The sequence below is a fragment of the Micropterus salmoides genome, unplaced genomic scaffold, assembly GCF_014851395.1.
Source record: "Micropterus salmoides isolate LMB-PRFRI ecotype aquatic unplaced genomic scaffold, ASM1485139v1 Ms_hic_scaffold_4, whole genome shotgun sequence".
NCBI lineage: Eukaryota > Metazoa > Chordata > Actinopteri > Centrarchiformes > Centrarchidae > Micropterus > Micropterus salmoides.
In genome coordinates, this window is record NW_024043372.1 from 9,326,970 (window position 1) to 9,350,724 (window position 23,755).

The 23,755-nt window shown below is 41.5% G+C and overlaps 1 protein-coding gene across 6 annotated transcripts; it reads right to left on the reverse strand.

Moving 5' to 3' along the window:
- Positions 1-1,131: 1,131 nt before the first annotated feature.
- Positions 1,132-22,942, reverse strand: ccdc66 (coiled-coil domain containing 66). Of its 6 annotated transcripts, none has more exons than XM_038697341.1 (21): positions 22,779-22,942; positions 21,029-21,087; positions 20,246-20,268; positions 19,848-20,105; positions 19,505-19,748; positions 19,226-19,361; positions 18,726-18,820; positions 17,855-17,910; positions 17,261-17,353; positions 15,935-16,102; positions 15,615-15,847; positions 15,251-15,335; positions 15,003-15,161; positions 14,844-14,913; positions 14,056-14,136; positions 13,543-13,777; positions 7,951-8,164; positions 7,781-7,833; positions 6,400-6,578; positions 4,304-4,425; positions 1,132-2,867 (listed from the first exon to the last, which is right to left on the reverse strand). In XM_038697341.1, the coding sequence occupies exons 1-21, from the start codon at positions 22,787-22,789 to the stop codon at positions 2,799-2,801; spliced, it is 2,643 nt and encodes an 880-aa protein (XP_038553269.1). In that variant the 5' UTR covers positions 22,790-22,942; the 3' UTR covers positions 1,132-2,798. The 6 variants fall into 6 exon arrangements, with proteins under 6 accessions (XP_038553269.1, XP_038553268.1, XP_038553267.1 ...); XM_038697340.1 differs by having other exon boundaries at positions 4,304-4,422; positions 14,056-14,139; XM_038697339.1 differs by having other exon boundaries at positions 14,056-14,139; positions 19,848-20,102; positions 22,779-22,941.
- Between the last annotated feature and the right edge of the window lie 813 nt (positions 22,943-23,755).

Sequence of the window (23,755 nt, forward strand, 5' to 3'; positions counted from 1 at the left end):
TATCTATCTATCTCTATCTCTATCTCTATCTCTCTCTCTCTCTCTCTCTCTAGATATATCTAGATATATCTAGATAGAGAGAGAGATATATATATATATCTAGATATATCTAGATATATCTAGAGATATATAGATATATCTAGATATATCTATATAGATATATATCTATATAGATATATCTATATAGATATAGATAGATAGATATAGATATAGATAGATAGATATAGATATAGATAGATAGATATAGAGATAGAGAGAGAGAGAGAGATAGAGAGAGATAGATAGATAGAGAGAGAGATAGAGATATATAGATAGAGAGATATATCTATATCTCTCTATATATATCTCTATATATATCTATAGATATATATCTCTATATGTCTATATATCGATATATATCTATATATATCTCTATATATATCTATATATGTCTATATATCGATATAGATAGTATTAAACATCAGATTGGACTGTAATGAGCAAAAAAACTCAGATTTGTAATGACGTATGTTACGAACAGTCAGTGTGGCAGCTGTAAAGCTACTATTCATTAGACAAGTTATTCAAAGCAGAGTATTTTTATATCTTGTCTTAAAGAGACCGTCATTACTCTCAAGAGTGATGATGGTCTTGGTATTTCGTCCATCTGCAGTCTCCTCATTCTTCGCTCAGCTTCAACTTCATAAGACTTGTCATATCTTTCCTTATTTTTTTAATAACTGACGTACATTTTGAATTGCTTTTGGGTAAAACAAAGTAGATGTGTAAATATTAATTTGGAAAGCAGGTAGATTTATAAACCCACAAAGGTGGGATTAAATAAATTTTATTCTTCTTCCCACTCCTTTTCGAATATGTAAAAACAAATTGAATTGTGTTTAAAAATTCTTAGGCTGTAATCATTATTTTATTTATTATCATCATGTTATTTAATCATTTTGATTTGTTTTCATTACTATTTCTTGTCCGATGTTTCTGCTTTACACATTTTCAAAATAAACACTTTAAACTTCAATGGTTGAATAAATATAACATGCTGTTGGTGTCAGCTGGGGGAAAATTCAGGGGGTTGCTGAAATAAAATAAATCAAAACAAGTGCAGATGTAAAAAAAACAAAAAGGGGGCTTTAGTACACTTTACATTATTTATTACATTTGCAATAAAAAAAATACATTACAATAAAACCTGAAAAATTCACAACACAGAATCACAAACGGAAACACAGAGCTCCTCGTCCAGCAGGAAGCTGAAGACAAAAAAAGAAATGTTCATGATTTGATAAGTAGACTGCTCCTCTGCAGGAAGGATGCAGAAAAAAAATAAAATAAAGGACTGTTGTGCCTCCAAGAAGACCAAAAATAAGCTGGTAAAACTCAACACCTGTTTGTACAGTGTCATTTTTATGGAAAGTGCATTAAAAACAGAATTATAAAACACAATCTTCACATAAAATGTTGCTCACCCATATAAAAATCAGCTGGTACGAGAAAACATGTTTGTCTTACTTGGTACCCGGTGCAGGAAAGAGAAACTGTGAGCGGCGTTTTTTAAAGGACTTTTCATTGTATGAAGCGGTTGATGTGAAGTAGAACTGATAGAGCAGATTTAAAAAGAAAACACTGATGTGTTTGTAATGAAACAGTGAAAGTTAAGTCAAGTGCTCATGTTGAACCTGCAACTTGCAGTTTTCCTAGAAATTCAGATGTGACATGTTTCTAGATTTTAAAAAATAGATGTGTAATGTGATTTGCCTTCAGATTGAAGGCAAAGCAAAAGTTGGTTCCTGTTAATGCTGATGATGTCTGTACTGTTTAGCTCCCATCTCAATTGATGGCTATAGTAAACTTATCCCCCAATGTCAAAAATTACGGCTTTGCAGGAGACTGATTGTCTCCGTCTCCTGCAAAGCCGTCATTTTTACAAAAAATAAAGTTCACACAAACTTAATTTTACCTTTAACCACCATTTTTCTATCAGTAAGTTGAATTCAAAATGCTTCTCTGGTCTGGTGTCATGATTATTTATTCAACACAGCTCGGTCGTTTTGCGTTTTAAAAGAGCACTCCACCGATTTAGCGTCACACTGTAACATCAGTAAAAAAACAAACACATTATTCCTTGTCAAAGCCTATATTACCCACAATGCAACATTCTGCTGACGGAGATTCAGGTGTGTTATCCTAGTAACAACTAATGTAGCCTCGGGACACTTGCCTCATGCAGAGATGAGCAGCGGGCTACAGGTCACTTCTTTCTAATGCCACACGCCCAGATTTATTTAATCTCCAACCGATGCTGACTCAAGTGACATCGCTTGAGGAACTTTTATCACACTTCATGCTGCATCCTCCGGACATGTAAAAGGCTTTATACAACCTTTTTCACATATTGTAGCAGTTGTACTCCCCACGACTTGTAAACAGATTGTGTTCCTCTTTAATGAACAGTAGCGTCTTTATGAACTCCGCTGCTGAGCGCAAGGCTGACCCTTGCAGATTAAATATTCACATTTATATACATTCAAACAGTAGTAGATAAAAGGTGACAACTCGTCTCCAGCAGCCACGAATGAACAACAACATGACGCGTCCACACCAGCCAGACATTCGGGTTTAGAGTTAAAAAGATGTCCAATTTCTCGCCTAGCTGTGGTGCTGCTACCATTGGTGCATTGAGGCGAAACGGGTGCTTAGGATCGGTAATAATTGCATACAGTTAAAATGGAACACGTCAGTAGTTGCATTTAGATGCAGATTTGCTTCAGACAGCGTGAATTCACTGTTTGGACTCAACGGCGTTAGTTGTCGTGGCGCTTCAGTAGAGGATTCAGATCCGTCTCCAGCTCCCTCTGCTTCTGTAATAAACCCTGAAAACACACAAACATTGGGTTTGTACATCCAAACTTGTGAGGACTCAGTGAGTTTGTTTACATGCACATTAGTATCCTTTTTCTATACCTTTTCCAGTTTGACTTAAATGAGAGCTATTATGCTTTCCAACATTTTATGACTTATCTACAATGTTGGATTAGGGCTGGACGATATGGCCAAAAATGTTATGATAAAAAGTTTCATAACTTTCTATATCAATAATTACTGATAATTATTATTCTTTTAGTGTCCAGCCCTATGTTGGGTGTTCATTAAACATGGCAAAAGCTTCAAATAATGAGATAAAAGTATTTAAAAGAAATCCCTGTGAGCCAAAACCTCAGATTTCCTCCTGTTCTGAACGCTTTGTTTTCAACATCTTTTTCTACCAACGGCTCCTTTCTACGACATACGGAGCCAGACAGACCCGGTATTCCATATATGGTCATTTGCTCCGCGCGTCTGTCTGTACCGCTCAGCACAACAACCGCCTGGTAACATGCTTCAGGTCTTGGCCAATCAGAAGACAGTGGGCTTTGAGAGGAGGGGCCTTAAATAGACAGGAGCATCTACAGCTTGTTCCAGACAAAGGCTGAAATAAAGCCATATATGATGAAAATAATTTCTTTTCAACTTTGAATCATGCAAAGCTGCCATACAGGAGTCACAGAACTACAATTCTGTACTGGAAATGCAGTATAATAGGTCTCCTTTAAATGTAATCAATTAATCGTTTCAGCGGTTACATCCACGTAAGTATCATGTTTATGATCAGGTTTGAGGAGGATCATGGTCGTGTATGTGTAAACATATACTGGTTTCAGAAAGAACCCATCCAGCTGCATCATGGGAAATGTGGGGTCCAGTGCCTTTGGATCTTCGCCCATACTCACGACTAGAAGTGAGGCTCTGATCTCTCACGCTCTGCTGCTTCCAAATGACCATTGTTTATTAAATATGTCCTCCAATTTTATGAAAGAGTATAACCAAATTGGTGCCAGACTTAACCAGTAACCACAGTAACAACTGTGCTAACATTAGGTTACGCACTGCAAGTGGAACAGTCAAACCTCAAGATTAATACTACTGATAAATTGGTAATAATGGTTATTATCGATACTAGTTTTTCCAGTTAAGTGTATTTTTCTTTTCTATATCAAACAACTTTGAAAACTTAGTTTTATTATGAGTTTTGTTTGTGCCATACTGTTAAGATTTAGAGCTATAACTTATGTATAAATTATTTTCACTATCAAATAATCACTTCCTTTTATCAATAAGTAAATAAAATGTCAAAAGTAAAAATTGTCCCATCATGTTCTCAGGTCAAGTTTTGCTTGATGAATGATTTAACCAGTTAATCTATTAATAAATTTGTTGTCGATTGACTTTTTACTGTGTGCGTGCATGCGTGTGTGTGTGCGCGTGCTACCTGCCGTAGCTGGGCCAGGCCCCTCAGGATCTCCTGCTGTCGGTGTGTGTTACGAAGCAGCTCGGGGTGGAGGAGGGGATCTCGATGTGAAGGAGGAGACGCTGAGCTCTGAGGAGGAGCTTCTGACAGGGAAAAGGTATAGTTTGCTTAAAACACACAGAGCACACGTCACCAGTGAGAGACAGGTGCCATTTGTAGCTACTCTGTATTTACGCCATCTATAACATCCCTGTCCATCCTGAAAGATGAAATCCCTCTGTTGCAGAGTGACTAGGAGACATGATCCACAGTGTGGCAAATGACGAGGCTACTAGGTGTAAAAAGGCAGTGAAATCTGCATTTTTTGCATTTTCATGAATCTGGAACTCCTTTCTGGGATAATGTAGTCCAGATTTGATAAATCTACATATAGTGTTTTTTGATCTGCACCTGGTCCAATATGGTCTAGATGTAAAAGAAAAAGCTGTGGAATAGCACTTTTTTGCAGGTTTCACAGATCTGAAACTGTGTCTGAAAGAGGCACAGACAAAATACTAGGGATGCACCAAAATGAAAATTCTTAGCCAAAGCTAATGAAAAAATTTGAAGAAACACAAAGTACTTTCACATTTTTGCCATTTTTTTTTTTACCATTGCATAAAATAAATAGTCAAAATGTGCTTTTTACTCATGTGTCCATTTACTTTTAATGTAATATGTTTTATACTTTCTGAGAATATAATTCAATTAATATTATTTCCATACTGTATAGACACCTTATTTTGAAAACCGGACGTTGTCACATGTGTATCCTCCATACAATCTATGGTATCCTCACGCTAAATTCATCAAATCCGACCCAATATGATAAATGTATGTGGTTCTCGTATCGTGTAACATGAAGACTTCACAGCCTCTCTTCAGGTAGGACTCATTCTGCAACACTCTTTGTAAAGAGAGAAAATGACAGGATAAAGTCACTAACCTGCCTGTCAGCTCGCACTGGTCCGTGTCAGTGGATTTACCATAAAGGTTTGAATACGTGTGAACTCCAAATTTAGGTGCGGCTAGCTTAATCGCCTTCTCACAATCGAGTGACACAAACACTCGAAGCGGGTCAGCCTGTTTGTTGCCTTTTCCAAGAAGTCTGCCACAGATGGAGTGGATTTGCTAGGAGACAGTTCAGCAGAACAGTGTCTGCAAATGTTGATTTTTGCTTCTTTCTCGGACACTTTAAAATGCTTCCACACTGCTGACATGTCAGCGTAATTGTTTGGAAAATTTATTCGGTCTTTTGACGTATTTGGCCGAACACCGAAAGTGCTTTTTTTACCGCTATTTTCGGCCGATTAATTTCAGTGACAATGAGAATGAAAAAAAGACCATCAGTCTGAATACAAACCTAATACACTGTCACACAGACACTTTTTCAAGTCCTAAAACAGCCGTTTTCCTCAGGAATATAGAATTTGTGTCTGTAGGGCTACAACTAACAATTATTTTCATTATTGATAAATCTGCCAATTAGTTTTTTGTTTAATCCATTAGTCTATAAAATGTTAAAACATTTGTGGGGGGGCATTCGGTTTCTCAGAGGCCACATTAATGTTTTCTATTTGCTTATTTTGTCAAACCAACAGTCTAAAAGATTTATAATTTAGTGTCACATATGACAAAGAAAGCAATAAATCGTCAGATTTGAGAAGCTGATATTTGTGAATATTTAGGTTTTTTCCTTGAAAAATGACAATTCGTTTCAGCTTTACTACTGAGTTTTTCCAGCAGCATTGTTGTGTAAGTGAGATCGAGTTAAAATAAACTACAGCGTGCGTGTTTATTGTTAAGGAACATTTTATGTCAATCGACTAATCGATTTATAAATTAATCGTCGCAGCTCTATATGACTGTAAACTCATCCACTTTAACAGCTTTATTTGTGTTCTGTCTCTGGCAGAGGTAAAAAAAAACACTCACTCAATCCTTTACTTGAGTCAAAGTAGAACAGCACAAAGGAAACTTACTTAATATCAAGTACAACCCTGCATTATCGTTAAGATATAATATACAGCTCCCATCAGAGAGTTTAATTATTGTGTGTGTGTGTGTGTGTCTCTAACCTGTGTGCGTGTGAGGTGGGGGGGTATCAGCGGGCTCCAGTGGATCCAGGTTAAAGACTTCATCAGTCCTGACGTAAGGAATGAACTCCAGGACTGGGGGAGGAGGAGGGGAGGTTGGGGGCGGAGCCTGTTGACCCTGAACTCTGTGTCTGACAGCAGGGACGGGAGGAGAGCGCCCCCTGCAGGAGACAACAACAACGAGGCATCAAAACAAAGGAGTTCGCTCACTGAACATAAAACCACCTCACCGTCCATATAAACAGAACTGCTGACTGGACAGGTTTTTATTTACACAGTAATAATGTGTCACTTCTTCAAGAGTAGAATAGTTGAGCTAACTCTGGCTCATTTACAGTTATTTTACTGTTAATTAATGAGCCCTGTCCCTGTCAAACAAATGAAAAAAATGAAATGAAAATGACCTTCCACTGCTAACTGCTAACATTTCCTGGGGTTAAAACTGCTGGTTAGTGTGTTTATTAAAAATACAAATGTTTATAGGAAAGTTCTGTTTTCATAGCTTTTTTTTCTCCCCAGTTTGGTAGGCATTTGTTTATTGCCTGTTAACGCTCACGTGGCTCTACCACCTTGAACTTGCTGCTGGTAAAGACCTTTGAGACTTTGTGCACATTTATGAAATGGTGCTCGCTTGTGACACAAGATATATTTTAGAGAAAAGTGCACTCTAATTCGAGTTTTCATTGAAGTCAGTGGAGAAAGTTTTGATGGCAAAGACAGAACACATTTTGGCAATAGTTAATTTAACTGGTCTGTATATTTTTCATAATTATGTGAATTACATGTAAAGCAGGCACGTGTTATACTTACAGTGATGAAATTATAATTAATTGTGAAGCTAGTGTTGCACAGAATCTCTACCAGCCAGTGAACAGCAGGTCAGCTGAACAACAATGTGAAATTTGTCTACAGCTACTGTCAAGCAAACAATTCAAAGTTTCCGACGAATGATTTGGGTAACTGAGTCAAAACGGGGCAGTTATTTCAGAACTTTGTCTCAGTCTCCCAATAATTAATACCAAAAATGTTCTAGGAAATAATTAATTATGACTTTTCAGACCTATTAAATAAAGTTTTACAGACATTTTTTCTTATAAAAAGGTACAAAGTTAGTCATGGTTTTAGGTAAAAACTGGTCCTTGTTTGTTGTCTAATAAAGCAGACACGCAATTCCACTCCTGAACTTTGCTTACTTTGAAGATTTCAGCCTATTTCATTCGAGAGAAGCTTGACTGTAACGAGATTAACAAGACTGGCTATTTTCAGGAAGAGGCTCTTTCTCTGTCAGTTTTCTGGCTTTTTAAAGTGTTTTTTGGGCAGTCGGGAGTTTAAGTGTAAGACAACTGCAGGCAGAGCTGCTCACCTTTCAGTGTTGACGGCTGCAGAGCTGCTGTGTCCTCTGGAAATACTCTCCACCTGGAACAGTAACACGCATCCGAACACAGAAATAATCATCAGCCAGCAGAGGAAAAACTACTCAATGTTTGTTTCTTTTCAAAATTCAATGTGAAGGTAAAAAATAAAGCCTCCCACCTTCCTGGTGGGACTGGTTCTGGTCTGTGTGGGATTGGAGAGTTGAGGAGGCTCCTGGTGCTGAGGTGGAGGAGGAGGGGGGTCAGTCCTGGACAGACCGGTCCTCTCCTGCAGAGCGAGGAGCTCGGCCTGCCTCTTCAGTCGACTCTCCTGTCTGTCCCTCTGCAGGGGGGCCGGGTAACGCTCCGAGGCTGGAACGTACCGACGACTGGGCCTGGACGAACACAGGATCAGAGTAAATACTGACTTACTGAGTTAGGGCTGTGTGACTCTTATAGAGACAATATGGAGGCCGTGAGAGATTTTGAATTTCTACATTTAAACTTAAGAGATTTGAATAACTAGATTTGAACCCATTTTTGAAATAAAAGACTAATATGAATTAATTATGGCAACCTCTTAACTCCCCCCCCACTCTGGTCTGGCTAAATATTTTTGATCATTAGGGCTTGAGATGAATTTGTGCATAAAGGATAAGTTCACAATTTTTAAAACATCAGTCAGCTTAGTCTTAAATAAATAAAATCTTTGTTGAATTGTGATGAAGAGATAGTAACACAAAGAGATGTTTTGTAATTAAAAGACTAACTTTGGATGATACCCACTTGCCTTCTTTGTAAAATGACCACAATGAACAAGCCTTTTACTGTTGAAGCTGGTCGAGGTTATTCTTTTTATATTATTTTACTGAGTTTTACAATTTATTCTGTGTACTTTTGGGTAATTTATAACAATGCATCACATTTGAAAAGCTAATCATGTATTTTAAAACAAGAAATTCCCCATGCACAGCAACAAAAGTCAGGTGCTGGTAGGTCGCAGGTTTTGGCAGTGAAAAATCAAAAACAAGCCACCACACACTGAAATGACTTTACTGCATCTATTGTGAACAAAGAAAGACAAAAGGTAGCACCTACAGGTGATCTGTCCTAAGGTACTTAATTGTTTCTTGAAAGGGATGCGAGTGTCTAATAATAGTTCCTAGCTTCTTATTAGTCTTTTTATGGACAGGTGAAATGATGCTATTCTTGTGACTCGGGTATGTTGTTTTACATTTTTTATATTAATTGTATTTATGTATTATTTTGTAATATGTTGTTTTTATAAAAATGATAACACTAAGAAAGCGTGTAAAAGTAATAGGAAAAGATGGAAATTGGGATTACTTATTTGATTGATTTGACTGAACCTGTGAGTGCTTTTCTCTGTGTCACTGTGTGAACCTGAAAAAGCCATAGGCGAAACACGTTCACAATAAATATAGGAAAGTAATTTCAGTGTGCGGTGGCTTGTTTTTGATTTTTCATAATCATATTTGTTTGTAAAATGTTAATGTGCTAAGTAACCCTAGCCTCTGAACTGTAGTGGAATAGAAGCATAAAGTAGCATAAATGGAAATATGTAAGTAGAGCAAAAGTACCTCAAATTTGTAGTTGAGTAAGTGAACTCAGCTTTCCACCACTATCTACTGATACATACTGTATATTACACGTTCACAGTACTAGTGCCAGTAAATCTGTTTTGGAAGGCATCATGTAAAATATGTTGTCACTTAACCAAATACTTAATAAACAGGGTTTTTTCCTGCCCGTCTACTTCTTCTACTTCAAACTTCAGTCTAGTAGGTGCTGGTAAAGCACCTGCACGTTGCCTTTTTTAATAAACACAAAGAAGAACAAAACTTGTGTGACTTGTTATTTTCGAGAACATAGCTGTAATAAGACCAGACCATTATTTCAAAAGGAGGATTTTGTCTGTCCAAATATAGAACAGGTGACTTCACAGTAAAGCCTGACCAATAGTTCGGTTGCCAACATTAATCGGCTGAAATAAGCCAATGGCAGATAAATCTGTGTTTAACAGCCAATAAATGACAATAAGTGTTGCCACACCACAAAACACAGCTATCAACTGTACTTTTTTTTTTTTTTAAACTGCATTATGTCATGTTATCTTGGTCTCATAACTATCCATAACAAATGTTAGGGCTATTCTTTGTTTATGCTATGCATTTCTGAAAAGAGATGAAATAAAAAAATTGTCCAGTATATTGGAATATCAGGTTTTAAAAAATATCAAAATGTGCATCAGTCTTAGAAATCCCAAATCGATCGGGCTCTACTACACAGTGATTATCTAAACCTGAGACATTTATGTTTTTTTTTTTTTTTTTTTTTTTAAACCTGTCCTGCCCAGCAGCCTGGTATAGAGTATAATGACCTGGATACCATATTGTGCCAGACAGATTTTACTTTAACAAGAGAGTATTAAAATACTCCTTTGTCTGTTTTATTATTTATTTAATTATGTATTGATTTGTCACCGGGCCGGACAGGGGGGCAGACACGGGGATGGGGGGGGCACAAACAGACAGCACAGAGAAAGGACAACACCTGCAAGAGAAGGGGGAAAGGGGGATGGAGGGTGGGGACAACAGGGAAAAGCTGTGGGAAACACCAATTGCAGAAAGCAACGAAACCTGCAAGAGAACAGAGAGGGGGGCTTGGGGAGGAGAAAAACAACAACAAACAAACACAAACAAAAAAAACAATAAAAATAATAATAGTAATAATAGTAAAAGAAAACCAGCCGAACAGCAGCAATAAACAGCTGACATATTAATGACATATTAAGACAACTAAGAGAACAATGAAAACAAGAAACAGTCACACACACTAAATAAGCAACACAACACAGCCACGAGAGCTGGAATAATAATTAATTTAAATAAGTAACTGAAAGAAAGGCATCAGGAATAATTCTACCAGGGACAACCTAAGTTTGTTTGTGTCTGTGTGGGTGAATGTGTCTGTATGTGTGTGTGTGTACATGTGTGTGCGCATAAGCCTGTTAAAGAATGTAGTTGTTAGAGAGAGTGGGACGCCACGACTGTAAAAGGCAGGCAAGAACCCCAGTAGCCAATAGGGGTGGAAGAAAGAAAAAGAATAAATCAAATCAAAAAAAAAACAAAGACTCCCAGATGCACCGCGATGCAAACGCAGAAGACCCCGACCCAAATGCCAGTTGACAACGTAATGCCGACGGAACGCAAAAGAGGAAGAGCAGCGCCCGGACCGACCGCGTCGCAGACACAACATAGACCAGTGGCCTCCCCCATCCAGCACCCCACCGCCGCGCAGCAAACAACCACAATGCCCAAATGCCACGCAGTCATCAACACCAATGCACAAGTGACGAGCCCAACGCGCACACTGCGCGAGCACGGCGACACCCATGCCCAGCAGCCCCCCGCGAATCCCGCGTGCGAGGTCGGGCAAATGAGAGAGAGCAAACGGAACAACACGACAGCGAAAGCCAGCGGAGAGAGACACCAGCAGCAAGTCCCAGCCCGGCAGCAAACGCGCCGCACAGGTCACCGTGCACCCGCCAATAAAAGTCCACCGTCCCCCCAACCGCCGGAAAAAACTAAGGCCGCCGGCGCCAGCCGACATCCCCCATGCCCAGCGCGCCCCCCGGCCGCCATGCAACACCAGCCAAACCAGCAACGAGGCAAAATCAACTAGCTCAGCTGCATGCCACCAACAACCCACCCATCCATCAAGGGCCGAGAACTCCAGGCACAAACCCAGAACAAACCGGAGCACAGCCCTGCCCCGCACCCACACTGCACATCCCGAAAACTAACTATATACCTCAGTATCCAGAGGGGTCCAACAACTGGCCGACAGAGAAATGGGCAAGCACGGATCCGAGGCCAACGAAGCAAAACAGGAACGCAAACAGGTCCCTCCAAGCCAATGAGGAGATGCCTCCCCCGGACTCCAACGCACAAACTAAACGCCCAGCAGCCCCACAATCCCACCGCAGACCCCCACCCCCAGAAGCCAGGACACCCTGCGACCCCCCAAAGCGCAAAGGACCCCAGACCGCATGTCCAGGGGGAAGCTGTACCCCGCCCCAAGGAAGAACAGCAGAAAGCCGTGCCGGGAAGCTCGCTACCGCCAGGGAGCGATAACGCGGGAGAACCAGGCCAACGGTCCCCCAGCCCAGCCAGAGGCATCCCTCCCTACAGTGCAGCCAGTGACAGCAGCCCCCGATCTCATCCCCGGACAGGGGCCCAGCCCTCCCCAGTCAAGCACCCCCAAGGAGGAGCACCAAAACCTACCCCGACAGCACCGGTCATGCGCCCCAGAGACTCCCGAATGCCCCCACCGTGAGAGAGCTGGCAGGGGGAAGCAGCGGGAGCCTCACCTCTGCCGAAGAGGGCCCAGGCGAGGAGAGGAGACAACGGGCCCCCAGGCCCAGGGACACACCACCCGCCCAGAAATGAGCAAAGGCCACAAGCCCGAGTCCGCAGAACCCTAGGCCAAGGGCGGGCCCCCACGCCAGGGGAGCCCCGACCCCCCCCAGCCCACCCCAGATCAGGCAAGGCCGCCACCAACCCCACAGCATCCCCAACGCCCGGGGCTCCAGGGGTAGGACACGAGGCCAATGAGACATTTATTCAGTCCCGTCCCCCACCCCCCTAAGCAGGAGGACGCCAGGTCCCTCCAGCCCAGGGCTTATAGCAAGAGCCCCTCTAGCACCGGTAGCACCCCAGAGTCAGTGACAACCCCGCCCATCCCCAGGACGGGCCCAGGGGGGCCCAGCCCCCCCCAGCGCGCAGACCCGCCCCAGACCCAGAGGCTCCAAAGCCCCGTGCCCCAGACCCCCACACACTCCAGAGGCAGGTCAGTGCAGCCCCAACCCAAAGTCCAACAATCCCCCGTCCTCGCCGGGGCCCCTCCGGCAGCCCCACTGCTAACCCCTCACCTCACCGCTCCCCCACAATCAGCAGTACTCCGAGCACCACCAGCCCCCAAGGGAGCAGGTCCGGGGCAGCAAGGACACCACCCAAGGACAGAACGGCCCAACAGCCCAGATCCGAAGGTCGGCCCACACCCAGGAGGCAATGCCACTCAGGCCAGGTCAGGCCAGAAGACCCCCACCCCCGCTCCCTTCCCTCCCTAGCAGCGAAGCATCCCACACACAAACCCCCACCGTCCCCAAAGAAAAGAGACAGCAATCACCCCGCGACAGCAGCAACAGCCCCTCGGCCCTAGGGAGTCAGGAGATGCAAATAGCCCCTAGGACTCAACACGACCACACTCCAGAGGGCCGCGACGCGACTGCAAGCAACCATCGACACACCCCAAAGCACAATCCCTCCATACACAGGATCCCGGCACAACCACCAAGCATCCAGTCCGGGCACTAAAATCCAGAGGAGACACCCCCAACCAGCTCAAAAAGGACCAGCCCGCACCCCCAACCCACCCCGTCAACCCCTTCTTCCCGGTCCCCCACCCCTCCAACAACCAGTCGCCAGACCCCTCAGAGAACCGAAATGCAATTATCAGGATGCACAGCATGCACACAGGACAGAGCCGCACACCAGCCCAGTCCCGGCCCGCACCCGATGCCCTCAACCCCCGACAAGCACGCAAGCCAATAATGACCTACAGATGAGCCAATCAACACTACCCCGCTACCAATCTAACTAGCGGCACACAACAGCCAAGTAATGCGCTGCGCAGGAGAGATGCCAGCCGGCGCAAACCGCCCCATCCCCCCCGACATTTATGTTTCTACCTCTGTGTGTTCCACTCAGGTCTCCTCTTGTCTCTCTTGCTCCTCTCTCTCCTGGCAAACGCATCATACGGGTCTCCTCCTCCTCCTGGCACAAAGATGTTCTCCTTGCCCGTTCTCCCCGCTCTGTTCCTGCTGTTTGGAGGAGCAGCAGACAGACAAGGAGGAGGCTGGTACTGTGCAGAGACGTGAGGAGTCTGAACTCGGTCGGCCTTGAGCTGGAGGGAGGGAGCTTCTTCTACACAAACACACAGAAGATAAGCAAAGATTTTCAACACATCCACATTAAGCCATGAAATATTAAACTGCTTCGCTTTTTGAGACACTAAGCTGAAGTTTGTCTCACACAAGAGTTCAGAAATCTTCATGTTGTCTACTTCATGTTGTCCGACAACAGAATGAGTATTAAAAATGTAAATAAGCCAATACCAATTCCCACAGCGTCAGTAGTACTTGTAGTATTAGCAGTAACAGTAGTAGTAGCAGTGGTAGCTGTAGTAGTAATAGTTGCGTTACCTGTTTGTACAGCAGTGTCTTTGTACAGGGAGGCTGAACTGCTGACCACCTCCTCTTCTGAACACTCGTCATGTCTGGAAACTGCTGAACACACAGAGGAGCGCATATTACAGACAACCTGCTTGTTTTTAAGATTGAATGATTATTTGTTGGTTTATTAATAGTGTTTTTTCTTTATTGATCCTAAACATAAAATTACTTCTACATACTACTGACCTATGTCTCACACACGTTTGTTTCATTTATTTATTTTATTTTTAATTAAAAAAAAATTTATGTTTTGTATATTTTATTTATTTGATGAACCATATGAATTGAATTCATAGCACACATGCTTACTGTTTTATTTTATTTATTTATTTTTAAATATTTTTTATTTTATTTAACACAAACACACACACACTTTTACTGTTATTGTAATTAATTGTTCTTTTGTATTATATTTTAAGCTTTGGCAATACTGTTGTTTGACAATTCAGAATCAGAAAGAGCTTTACTGCCAAGTTTACACATACAAGGAATTTGCTTTGGTGATAAGGTGCTACATGTAGACAAACATTCAGTTGACATAAATAAATGGAATAGTACAAAAATTACTTAAAGTATCAAAAGTAAATGTACTGAAGTAGGATTTTAAAGGCAGTAAATTTTACTTGTAAGGGAGTATTTATACATTATTGCACTGGTACTTTGGACCATACTAAGCGGTAAGTTTTTTGGGGGGTCATTACTTGATAGTACAATTGTTTGAGTCTGTATTGGAGTGACACTGTAGGAGTTTTGCTCACCACTCGGCTCCAGTGTCTTCAGATGTCTTTGGTCGTCGACTTTCTTTGGCTGCTCTTCCGGATGGCTCGGCTGCAACACGCACACGCACACAGATGTCAAACACTGATACAGCTACAGCAAAATTAGATTTAGCCTCTGTGTGTGTGTTGTGTCGTGACCTTCTGCTTCTCCCTCTGAGTGTCCAGCTTATATCGTCTCTCCAGCATCTCTCTCTCCAGCGCCACCCTCCTCTCTTCCTCCTCCTCCTCCTCTCTCCTACTCGCCTCCTCTCGATCCCTCTGACGCCGACGCTCCTCCACCTGGGCCTCGATCGCTCGCTTGAGGAGGAGACAGGAGGAGGAGAGATAGTAAGTGAGTGTACTTCTCCACCTCGCTGTGTTCCTCGCCCCTCTCCACCTCCTCCTACCTGCTGCTCCAGCTGTTTGAGCCTCCTCCTCTCTCTCTCTTCTATCTGGGCGGGATCCAGCAGGGCGGTCATGGTCCTCAGATAGCTGAATGAAACACAGAACAAAGAACACTAAACTCGGATTCACTGCCCACATCTTCAATGTATTAGGCAACTCAGAAACAGAATGTCAAGTGTTGTGCTCACTGAAAGTTTATTATTACTTTCAAATACACTATAACTCTTTTAAACGTGTGTCTTGGTATGTTATTTCTGTAACACTGATCAATCATTTGTAAATTATTTTTTCCCCCCCAGAGCTGTTTATACATTTATCGGTCCACTTGTTCCTCCTTCCTTCTCGTCTTTCACCCCTCCACCATACCTGGCTCTGGCCGGGTATCCGCTCGTTGTGTCCACGCTGGTTCCCCCAACACTCTCTGCTCCACAGCTGCTCATGGCCTCCCAGACCAGGGACAAGCTGGACGATGGCTCCCACTCCCCTCGCTCAGAGCCATTAGATGGGGCTGGAGGTGGAGCTGATGGTGTGACAGTCTGGACAGGAGGCCTTCTCTGCAGTGAGTCAAAGTGTATGGCCCAGAGCTCGTGGTCCTCAGTCTGCAGAGACACGTTCAAAAGAGAAAGTCAACAGAAAAAAAACTCTGCGCCTGCCTCTCCTGCACCTGCCTCTGGTCTCTAGTGTACCTGGCTCCTGTCTCTACTGCATCTCTGCTGTACCTGGCTCTGCAGCAGCTTCTCTCGTCTCCTGCGTTCAGTCGCCTCCTCTCTCTGTCGGTCCAGCTCCTCCAGCCACCGTCTCCTCTGCTCCTCTTTCCTCTCGACACTCAGCACCTCCTCCATCGGAGTGACCTCCTGTAGAGACAACACAGCCTCTTAATGTTTGTTTTTTGTTGAGACAGTTAGATGTGTTCATTCAACACCACCTTTTATGTTAAAGCACTTTGTGTAAGATTATAGACACAAAATACAAACTTTAGTCAAATTCCATGAAAAGGCAAAAGCCAACAATGTGTTTGTCATCTCAATACTTGTTTTACTTACACATTTGTTCCTGCAGAAGATGTAAATCAGTAATTTCCTAAAACAGCTGGTCACTGTAGTTTTTAAACAAACATTACTCAAACTTGCACAGCCCAGATTCATGGCATACTGTGGAGTTCATGGTGGAAACACTCTGGTTTATGGCCCAAAAGGACCTCCTCTCACTTCTTTGCAATAAAACTATCACACTGACATTAAACAGAATGGAGAAACTACCCATTCCCAAGAAAGACTACCTTTTAGCACGTCAAAGGATATTTAAAACAGATACCTAGTGGAAATAACACCAGGCCAAATGGTAAAATTAATCATCCCCACAGGATGAAATGAGTTTCATGTCACAAAAGGGAGAGCAGAGAGTTACCTTTTCCAAAGAAGGACCATTCAGTCCGAATGAAATGATTCGCTGGCCTACCTTCCAGTCCAACTATCTACCTGCACACACTCTGTCCGTGCCCTGATTGTGCATGAAAATGTGTTTTGGGGGGTGGTTTTAAAGTGGTAATTATCACTACACACAGTACTTGTTAGTGGGATCAATTCATTGTTGGTTTGGGTATTTTCATTGGATTTGTAGACATGAAGAAACATATCAAAAACATAACATCACCAGAGCTATCTCTTAAAATAGCAGTGTTCTGTTGTGCTGCTTGTTACATGAGCCACGTGTGTGCAAACTGTTTATCAGCAAATTTTAGGTGTGATATTACCGTACAGATGATTTTACAGAAACTAAAAAAAACAGCCTGCATCTACTCATCTGTGTGTGTGTGTCAGTGCCTTTACATGCACTTTGTTAACCTGGTTATTGTCAGCGTTCGGCAATAACCTGATTTCTTAAATGTCATGTAAATGTGAAACCTTGTTCTAGTTTATGAGGTACTGACTTGATCAGCTTTGTGTTCACCTTGATGGAGAATCAAACAAAAGCTGCAGAGCAAAGACATTTACTCCACAGTTCAGATTTACCCCGAATCTGAGGCTGGATCTGATGGCTGCAGGCTGTTCTCTGTGGCTGACGGAGCTCTGAACTGATAACACACTTTCTGTGTCCTCCTCAGCCTGAAACACAAACACACCCAATCAACAAAGATTATGACATATTTTATGAAAATGTGTTAGCGTTGGATCAAATCTGATGAAAAGTCAGCCTGGTCTTCTCGAGTTGACCCGAGTTTGTAATACTTCAATATTGTTTCTCCCACATAAACAGCCTGCTGGGCCTCGATGCAAATGCATTTCTTTGTTTTTGTTTAATTAAGGTGACAGCAAGAATATAATCTCTCTGAACAAAAATATCAGCGCCATAGTTCAGTATGAGGAAAAGATTGCTAAACAAAGTCATCTTGGTCCCACAATTCAGTTAAAGTTTATATTGCGCAAATTCATAACAGAAGTTATTTCATTGCCCTTTTCATATAGAGCAGGTCCAGACCGTACTCTTTGTAATATTATTTATAAAGACCCAACTATTACCACCATGAGCAATTACTTACAGTCACAGTGTCAAAAACAACCAACTTAGTGATTCTCTAGATCAAAAAGGTTAATTATCTGCTGTACCTGGAGTCTGCCAGGAGCCGAATGCTGCTGCTGCTGCTTCAGTGCCACTTGTTCATCTAACACACACACACACACACACACACACAAAACACACAAGCAAAAACTAGTTCCATTTGTCAGAATTACTTTATTATAGTGCTGCACCCAACCATTATTTCTGTCATCAATTGTATCATTTTTGATTAATGATTTAGTTGTGTCACAAACGACTGCAGTGAGCTTATATATCTGTAGCTGATATTGCTCAACCACCCTGACTAATTCCGACTCCTTCCCACCAGAGAAAATGGGGATGTTGGATTATACATTTATAACAAAAATTGTGTTGAGGTTAATGTATGGATGAATTATGGAGTATGGATTATCTTTATGCATGAAGGTTTGGAGACTTTTAAAAGCATTAACTCTAACACAATAGTTGCTGTATTTAAAGCCCCTGAAATACTGATCTCTCTTTAACATTACATAATGACTAGTGACTAAATAAGTAAAAGCAAGTTCAAAAGAGCATCTTTACGTGTTATTTATTTTCATAAACTCAAGTCTTCTTTATCAGGATTGTGAGTTTTAATCAGCTTTATTGACAGTAACCAAACAACCCACCAACTGTTATCAGGTTCTGATTCAAATGTTGGCCAACCAACTTGACCAACTTTTTGATCCATCATTTGGTTGGTTGGCGCTGAGCAGGTAGCTTACAGTGGAGTTAAGAGAGTTTGTTTTTTTAAACACTGAGACTGAACTAAACAGTAAATGTGTTCTAAAAGCAAAACTATGAGCTGCAAGAGGCTAAAACACTTTGTAAAGATTATTCTCTGTGGCTTTGTCACTAACATGAATATAAATACGCATTACTGGAGTTTTAGTATACCTAGTTCTCTCCTCCACTGAGTCTTCTTGGCATCGAGCGCCGCTCTGCTGTCTGACTGTCGCTCCTCAAGCCAGCTGAACAGACATCCAGACGACCTAAACAACAGCAGCAACACTCTGCTTTAAAAAACTTTTAGAAATACAGATTTCTAAAAATGCATCAGCACAGCATACTATGGAAGCGTAACGGACCTGATCTGCACTTATATGCTACATGTCATCTTGAACAGTAGAACCATATGGGTAATTTATAAAACTAGATATCTCCTAACCAGAAAACTGTTGGAATAGTGTAATTGTTAGTTGGCTGAAGAGAAAACTAAACTTATTTTGTCCTCTTACAGTTCTTCTGAAGGCCAGAACCCCAATGAAACAGTGAAGGGGTTATCTATAATCTGTAAATCATACTGAGCACAAAACACTTTGTGTGTGTTTATAACACAGTGAAGTTCTAGGCTCAAAGAACTCTTGTACAAATGACCGTTCATGTGAGCTGCTCACCTGTTGTCTTTATCCAGATAAGTTCCAGTTTTTCCTCCTTCTCCCTTCTTAATTTCCTCCCCTCCTCCTCTGTCTTCCTCCTTTCTCTTTTCTCCTCCTCCTTCATTCATTGAGGAGTCAGATTTTGATGTATTTCCTAACGGAGAAAAGACATGAAGTTGTACATTATATTGACATGGTCAGAAAGTCCAGCCCATTATCTCAGTTCAACTCTGTGCTGTAGTCCTTGTCTTGGCAGACTGCCACTATCACTATTAATAATACCATCACTACAACTACCCTGGGTCCTGTGGTCCTCTGGTAGGTGTTGGCCATTGCTGGAGGTCTGCACAGTGTTGAGGATCTTCTGTAGCTGCTCACTGGTCAGACACACCTCCTTCAGTCCTGGGTCCCCAATGGCCAGCGTGTCCTTTGGTCCCACCTTTCTACCAGCTTGGGTCCCACTATTCTGAGGCTGTCCAGTTTTCCCATTGGCTCTCAGGGAGCCAACACTAGCGTTGTGTTTGTGTCTGTCTGACTTCACCTTGAGCACACACACACACACACACAGCAGTTAAATGTGCTGTCAGAGGATGAAAGGTCAAGAGTAAAGCAAATAATTGAGACGCGGCAAGACACTTACCTTGGCCCCATTTGCACAGCCGCTACCCCCTTTGTGATGCTCATGTGTCTTCAGTGACGTCAAAGTGGTGCTCCTTCCCCCAGAGGTGGTGGTGGCGTTGGAAGTGAAAGAGACAGCTGCTCCTTCTGCCTTGCTCTTGCTTTCTCTGTGCCTCTCTGCCAGCTGCCGGGCTGGACGCTCCTCTCCCTGCACCTCCTCCACACAGGACGGCTGCCGGGAGCTCAGGATGTTAGCCGCTCTGGGCCTGTAGGACAGCTGCTGGATAAAGTTAGATCAAATCAAACAAAACTATAAAATACCATAATAATAACCTGTGCTATATACTGCAAATGTATGTCGACACCCATGTGTGCTTATATGTTGAAATGTAACGGACAAGCTGTAAGAATCATTCCTACCTTTGCTGGATTCTTGTCAATCGCTGCAGTGGAAGAAAGACACGAATATTACACCACATAGACTAAAAGATGACAATGCAAAAAACACGTAATGGGCAACTTCGGATTTTTTTCCGACCTGGACCTTATTTTCCCTTTTTTTGTGTTAATGTGACTAAGTGGGACAACATTTTATGAAACTGGTCCAGTATTGAGCGCACTGCAGTCAGCAGCAGCACAATAGGGCTACAACTTAATCCTTGCAGGCAACTGCAACCCACCAAAGTATGTCCACTAAAGTGCTTGTTTTTGCCACTGACATGCTCAGATTGTCATTACAAGTGCCTGACTGTGGAAAGGATCCCTACAGAGACAGACCTTTTTTTTTTTTAAAAAAACGTAACAATCATTTTCTGTAACCAGAAACAATTACTTCATCTGATACCAATACTGAAGTCTGAATGTGCATACCAACCATTTAAATGACTCAAATGTTGACATTTTACATTTATTAACAGTTTTACAGTGCTTTTTAATGACATGCATGGATATAAGGGATGAATGTTATCAAAAGGAAATGGAAACTACTGTATTACTTATTAATTTAAAAAAGAAAACACACAATCCTAATTAAATAAAAGCTATTTTTCCAGTAGCAGTAGGTATCTTACATAATAGAAATGTGTTTGAAACAATTAGCAAAAATAAACTAATCATATTTAATAGTAGGAACCTAATGAGAAAAGAAAAGTGTGTGTGAATTTCCCCTGGAAACTACAGAAAATAGGAGCCAAAATGTCTCACCATGAGTGAGTAAAATCAACTTGGGTTTTCCATTTTCAAGTTCAAACAGCAGGCCGTCTCTGTTCACAAAAAGGGAAAATATCAGAGCAAACAACAGAAACACAATAACATAAAAGCAGTAAGCAGACTCAAAACCACTTCTTTTTATGTTTTCCATTATGTCATTGTGTTTTTTTAAAATTGCGTTTATGTTTTAATGCTCTCTTGCGGCATTTGCTCTTGTGGGACAATGATGAGCTAAACTGTACTGACAGGTTTGTTAGTTAGTGCTGTATTAGTTCTGAACCCAGCGGCAAGAGGCCGTCCTGTTTCTGGAGGGTCACAGCATTAAATCTAGAATATTTATTCACTGAAGACGTTTCAGTCTGTTTGACCTACATCAGGTATATGAGCAAAAAGTTGCAAATGAATAAATATAATATTAGTGTGTGGAAGTTTTGTCATTTTTATTCAAATCATGTATTTCTTTCCTTCGTAGCACTGGTCATATATCCAAGAGTGCAGAGACTTTTAGATTCTTTCAACAGCCAACTTCAACAGGAAAATCACACACTCATCTCATGTGCGTGCTTCTCAGGCATTTGGGCACAAAGACGCATATTTGCCTGCCCCTGTACTTAATTACCAAATTGCTGGTTGCTTGAAAGACTGTAGACTATTTGACTATGTAGTCTTTGTGACACTGAGATACTGAGACTGAACAGCACATTGAGACAGAGCAGTACACACTGTATGATGTTGCCAGGTGACAAAAGTGTCACAGCAAAACTCACAATGAGCAAACACAGACAACATTTCACAATGTTACGGATTTACATTCATTACTCTGCTTTCTTGCATGGCTGACATGATCTAGTTTAGATTGGAGAAAATGTTGTTTTACAGAGGAGCAATAGAAAGAATCCTGATTGAAAACATCACAAACTGGCATGGGACGTGCACAGCCCAGGACAGGAGGGCTCTGCAGTTGGGGATTAAAACTGCTCATAAGATCATTGGTACACAACTCCTGAGCATCAGTGATATCGGTGAGGTGCCTACGCACAGACAAAAGGATATTAAAGGACAGTACCTGCCCCAGTCACAGCCTGTTCACCCTGCTGCCTTCTGGAAAGAGATTCCCCCAAGCTATCAGACTCTTAAACTCAAATTCATCCTCAGCACCACTCCACTGAATATACTTTACTTCTGTTTCCCATTTTTAGAATTGCTTTTATATTAATGTATATTGTCTGCTACATAGCAGAAGCACAAACTTAATTTCACGTTACAACCTGTTGTAATGTGACAAATAAATCTACCTTGTACCTTTGATGAAGAACAGGAAGTTCAAATCACACCTGTAACTCATTAGTGGCATGTCTAATGCCACTTAAGTGTCTGTATTTGACGTTTTACCTCAACACCCTGACGAAACGAAACATTTTGCCCAGAAGGCCGTGCAGACAATATACATGGTTTTTTTTTTTTTTACTTCTTTCTTGTTTGCAGGAACCCTAGTTAGAATAATGTTTACAGTACATAAATGTTTGACTGATTTTTCCCCTCATCTCTTGTCGATATATCACAACGAACAGCAAAAACAAAGTTATTTTTATTATCTGCACGTACAATCAATAATGTTGTGTGTTTTACGGAGTCTTTTTTTTGTTCACAGTTTATGTTGCAAGATATAAAATCATGTCACTGCGACACATTCTGTCCTTATGTTGGCCTAGCTAGCTAACACTGGTGATTTGAACAGACTCACCCGAGATTCATGTCGACAGAAAATATTTACCGAGACTGCAACACGTTAACCGACGACCTTTTTAAAACTGTTTTGTTGTTAGTAAATAAGTTAAAATTCAATAAAATCGCTTCTCTCCACGGTCCAGGACTCGCCGCACTGCCAGTCACACGCAACTTCCGGTTGTTAAGCTGTGTACGTTGGTTGCTGACAACGACCAAGAACGGCTTCACCGATTGGCTCATTTTAATTTCACTGTAAATTTAACGGCCAATCATAAGACTTCAATTGTTTAACGTTTACGTTAGTAAGATGACTGAGACAGGAGCAATGACCCAGAATATAACGACTACTTACATTAGTACTTGCTACTACTATGTTTACCAGTACTACTACAACTACTCCAAAACAATATAGATGAAAACATGAACAATCTGTACTTTTTGTTTCAAAAATATGTTGGAAAATTTTCCAGTGCAGCTCATGAAACTCGTGGATTTATTTTATTTTATGAAAAGTTGTTTTTTTCTTTTATGTGTTTCCTAACCTTCATACTTTAGCACCTCTTGCGCCACTTAAAATGCAGTTTTCTTTCTTTAAATTTAGTGTGGGATTGGTACTTTATTTGGGTAGTTCCTCCACCTCTGATGTGTATTGAAAATAATCTTTGAAGTGAATTGAATTTAGGTTATTGTTACACCACAATACTCAAGAAGGCTACTATTTATTTATTTTGAAACATAATGCACAAAGTGTACAACCAACCTGGATGTTTTCTTTTGTTGTTGTTGAATCTATATCAACCCCCACCCAGAACCCAACAGTCCCAGCCCACTCTTGCCAGAAGATCCCAGAGGACTTAATTATAGAAACAATATTTAAATTAAAAAGATTACAAAACAAAAGGAATGTTTTTTTAAATGGAAAGAAGTAATACAAAAAAGTGCTTAAACTCCTATACACCCATTCATAACCGTGCTTACATGCATACCCAGATC